The 4,427-nt window shown below is 55.2% G+C and overlaps 1 protein-coding gene across 1 annotated transcript; it reads left to right on the plus strand.

Annotated features, from left to right (window-relative positions):
• Nucleotides 1-1,589: 1,589 nt before the first annotated feature.
• LOC123113114 (wall-associated receptor kinase 2) lies at nucleotides 1,590-4,185 on the plus strand. The gene is made up of 2 exons (XM_044534253.1): nucleotides 1,590-2,720; nucleotides 2,849-4,185. The coding sequence occupies exons 1-2, from the start codon at nucleotides 1,619-1,621 to the stop codon at nucleotides 4,030-4,032; spliced, it is 2,286 nt and encodes a 761-aa protein (XP_044390188.1). The 5' UTR covers nucleotides 1,590-1,618; the 3' UTR covers nucleotides 4,033-4,185.
• Nucleotides 4,186-4,427: the final 242 nt, after the last annotated feature.

Raw genomic sequence — 4,427 nt, forward strand, 5'->3', positions numbered from 1 at the left:
CTACAGCCGGGCGTCCCAAAACCGTCTCAAACGCTCCGAGCGAATGGCCCGGTCACTGACTGGTCATGAAATTTTGACCCAGGCGGGCAACTCAAACGGGTCTTAAATGCCCGGGCTGTCTTGCGCCCTCATATCTAACCCAAATAAAGAGCGGATATGGGGTGGCCCGGGCGCGTCCGCCATGTCATCCCGGCCCATCGCGACCCCACTCCGCCCCCATAAATATCCCCAATCCGGAAACCCTACCTCACTCCGCTCTCGCTCCATCTCTTCTCCTCCTCCTCCAATTTCTCTGATTAGATCCAGTCCGACGACTCCGACAGCCGCTCCGACTTCGACCTCGACATCAACGAGGAGCTGGCCATCCGCATTGCCCTCGAGAGGTCCAAGGTGGACACGAGGGGGGGGGGCAGTTCCAGATCTGCCGCTTCGCCTCTCCCCAGCCGGCGCAGCGAGGACGTCGACGCTGGTACCTACTGCCCGCGCGCAGCTCCACGAGGGATTCACAGTCCATGCCTCCTCGCACGACGTCCCCTGCTCCATGCGGGCAGCGGTGGGTGTTTGTGCCTGCACCACCGTCCCGGATGCGCAAGCCAGAATCGGAGACACGCGCCGCCCGCCGCGAAAGGTAGCGGCCAAGGAGACGAAGGCGGCGGAGCAGTCCGTGCACCGCCGCCGCGGATTGCCGGCCAAGCCAGCGAGGACGGTCGGCTCCTCGCTTGGGTCTACCATCGGTCGCTTACTACGGCGGAGACGGACGCTCGACGGCTCCGTCGGAAGAACGCCAAGGCGCTCCGGCTTGCCATTGAGCGGTAAGAGCATGAGGCAGCGGAGGATGCGGCTCGGCTAGCGAAGATCAAGTGGCAGCAAAACAGGGTCGTCCGACGGCTCAAAGGGTTGATTGTCCTCTCCGACTCCGACTCCTCCGACGGGGACGACCACGACGCCTCGTCCGACAACTTTGACGATCCTTCACCAGCCGTCGATGCCTACAACAGCGCCGTCGACCGGAAGGGGAAAGGGCCGGCGAGGAAGCGGTGACGATCCGTCTTCTTCACCTTAATTTCAAGTTTTTAGATGTAGCCTGAACTTGTCTGTTGTATTATGTGTACTATGTACCATCAATGGCGTTGTATATTCTCACCTAGACTTATGAGCATTTTTTAAGGTAAATTCACCTACACTTGTAATTTTGGAGAATCCAATTTAAATCATCCTTGTGATTTTGAATAATCCAACTTGGCATCTTTAATGGTATTGTTAGAGGACGTGGGCATAGCCCAGTGGTTGGGGGCGCATGATTGTAAACCTAACGACCAGAGTTCGATCCACGTCGGGGACGAATTTCTGGAATTCTCATGAGGGATGCTTCTTCTATATCAATAAAACCGTGGGTGCTAGTGCCCATGGAGTTTCATTTTTTTTAATGGTATTGTTAGTAAGAAGAAAAATCATATTTTTGGGGCCCTGTCCTTGTATGAGATATTTCTTGCAAGTAGATAAAGCCAGTCGGTCAACGTTTGAATAGTAATGCATGCACCTGCACGGATCGATATATGTAGCAGAGTACGCATTGGGTGGGTATCGACGGTGTATACGCGCGCACGCAGAAGGTAAGATGAAGATTCCGGCGGCGGCGCTGTTGCCCTTTCTGTTGCAGCTCTCCCTCGCGGCCGCGGCGGCGGCTCAGGTCACCGGAGCTGCGCCGGGCTGCCCGACCATCTGCGCCGGCGTGAACGTGCCGTACCCATTCGGCATCAGGGAAGGGTGCTACTTGGAGGGCTTCAACCTCACCTGCGACCGGAGGAGCGGCGGAGAGCGGCTGCTCATCGGCGGCGCCGGTGGCACGCTCGAGGTCATGGAGATCTCGCTGGCGGACTCCACGGTGCGCGTCAGGAACACCGCCGGCGCCGTCCGACTCGTGGGCAGCAGGGTAAGCGGCCCTACCCGAGCCGTCGGCACGTGGGACGGCCTTGGCGCCGGCGCCGCCGGCGGCCCGTTCGTGGTGTCGGCGTCGCGCAACCGGTTCAGGCTCACGGGGTGCAACGTGCTGGCCAAGCTGCTTGGGAAAATCGACAACGTCATCGTCGGCTGCTCCGCCTTCTGCGCCGTCACCGACGGGAGGCAGACCACGATCTCCCCCGAGGAGGTCGCTGAGTGCGCCGGCGTCGGCTGCTGCGAGACGCCCATCACCATCGGCCGTCCCTCCTACCGCGTCAATTTCACGGGGATGGACCCGGCCCAGGAGATGGACACGTTGCTGCGTGAAGTTTCGGTGCGCGTCGCCGAGACGGACTGGTTCAACACGCCGGCCGCGCGCGCGAACTCCTCCCGCGGGACGGCGATGCCCCTGGTGCTGGAGTGGGTGCTGGACTCCCAGCGGCTCCGGCAACCTCAGGATCCACCGGGGTGGACGGCGACGGGCTGCCCCAATGACGCGGGGAAAAGCGCGTGCCGGAGCAGCCACAGCTCATGCACCAACATCACCAACAACTACCGCACTGGCTACGTGTGCCGGTGCAACGACGGGTACGAGGGCAATCCATACCTCCCCGGCGACGGCGGATGCCAAGACGTCAACGAGTGCGCGCGGCCCGATATGTTCGTGTGCTCCGGCGTGTGCACCAACACGCCCGGAGGGTACCACTGCGTGTGTCCGCCCCGCTCCCGAGGCGACCCTCGGATCAAAGATGGCTGCCTCAAATCATCCCTAAGTCTAGGTGAGAATATACAACGCCATTGATGGTACATAGTATGTGAGATTGCACACCAGGCACAGAGAATGTTCCTCTGCTTCACATGAGAGAATTTTCCGAACCATGACACATTTTCTCTCGACATTTTTCAGGTTTAAGCATCGGCATAGGAATCGGCAGTGGTGCTGCCCTCCTCTTCCTGGTACTTGGTGCCATTTTTGTGACCCGGAAGCTGAAGCGTCAGAGGGCAAAACTATCCAAGCAGAAATTCTTTAAGCAAAACAGGGGACATCTACTAGAGCAATTGGTGTCGCAAAAGGCAGACATCGCTGAGAGGATGATCATCCCCTTGGTGGAGCTGGAGAAGGCCACCAACAACTTTGACAAAGCTCGCGAGATCGGCGGAGGAGGGCATGGGATGGTGTACAAAGGGATCATGTCAGACCTTCACGTCGTGGCGATCAAGAAGTCCAAGGCCGCGATCCAGAAGGAGATTGACGAGTTCATCAACGAGGTGGCCATCCTCTCGCAGATAAATCATCGGAACGTGGTGAAGCTCTTCGGCTGCTGCCTCGAGACAGAGGTGCCGTTGCTAGTGTACGAATTCATTTCCAACGGGACTCTTTACTATCATCTTCATGTCGAAGAGCATGAAGCATCATTGCCATGGGTGGATCGGCTAAGAATTGCAACTGAGACCGCGAGAGCTCTCGCGTATCTTCACTCTGCCGTGTCATTCCCAATAGTCCACAGGGATATCAAGTCTCAGAACATTCTGTTAGATGGCACTCTCATAGCAAAGGTGTCAGATTTTGGAGCTTCAAGGTGCATTCCGCTAGATCAAACAGGGGACGAAACCGCCATCCAAGGGACATTTGGGTACCTAGACCCTATGTATTGCTACTCAGGACAGCTCACCAAGGAGAGCGATGTTTATAGCTTCGGCGTTCTCCTAATGGAGCTGCTCACTAGGAAAAAACCATGCTCATATCGATCATCCGCGGAGAAAAGCCTCGTCGCGTGTTTCACCAGTTTGCTCGCAGAAGATGACCTCTCAAGTGTGTTAGATCCTCAGGTCATGATGGAAGGTGGCAAGAAGGTTGAAGAAGTAATTATGTTGGCAGCGGCATGCGTCAGGATGGAAGGAGGTCAACGGCCAACCATGAGGCAAGTGGAGATGGCACTCGAGAGTCTTCAAGTACCCCATGAAAATGTTGTGATGGGTGTTATGGATGCACCAAGTTATGCAGTGACTGAAGATGGAAGCACGGAGGAGGTTAGCAGACAATATAGTCGGGAAGAAGATTATTTGTTTTCATCAAGATGCCCGCGGTAGCGAATGTGCTCGTGTGTGATATACACATGGATCAAATGGCATGTATGCTTTATGTTTCCTTTCTTTCTCTTTTAAGCAAATAGTGAGGCTTGTATTCAAATCATATATACCAAAGCGAAGAGTACATGCCTTCACATAAATCGGAGAATCGATGGATATGCATATCTACACCATAGGAACCATGGACAAGTAGATATATATAGGACCCGAGGTCCGTTAATTACCGCAATGGGATCCCTCCATGAGAAACTCCTTTTGAGTCAATGGTCATTTAGTAACATATTATGACCAAACAAATTGTCATGATCAATATGAGCATGGTTTTTTCCTCCATTTCGGTCTATTAGTCCCCTTGTATTTTGGGTCAAACTTTATCATTGGGTCAAACTTCATCA

Source organism: Triticum aestivum, chromosome 5B (genome assembly GCF_018294505.1).
Source record: "Triticum aestivum cultivar Chinese Spring chromosome 5B, IWGSC CS RefSeq v2.1, whole genome shotgun sequence".
NCBI lineage: Eukaryota > Viridiplantae > Streptophyta > Magnoliopsida > Poales > Poaceae > Triticum > Triticum aestivum.

Excerpts from the sequence above, each read along its gene's own strand:
- LOC123113114 (XM_044534253.1), top strand. The coding sequence starts at position 1,619 with ATGAAGATTCCGGCGGCGGCGCTGTTGCCCTTTCTGTTGCAGCTCTCC. Across the intron at positions 2,721-2,848 it reads CAAATCATCCCTAAGTCTAG|GTTTAAGCATCGGCATAGGA; the intron begins GTGAGAATATAC and ends GACATTTTTCAG.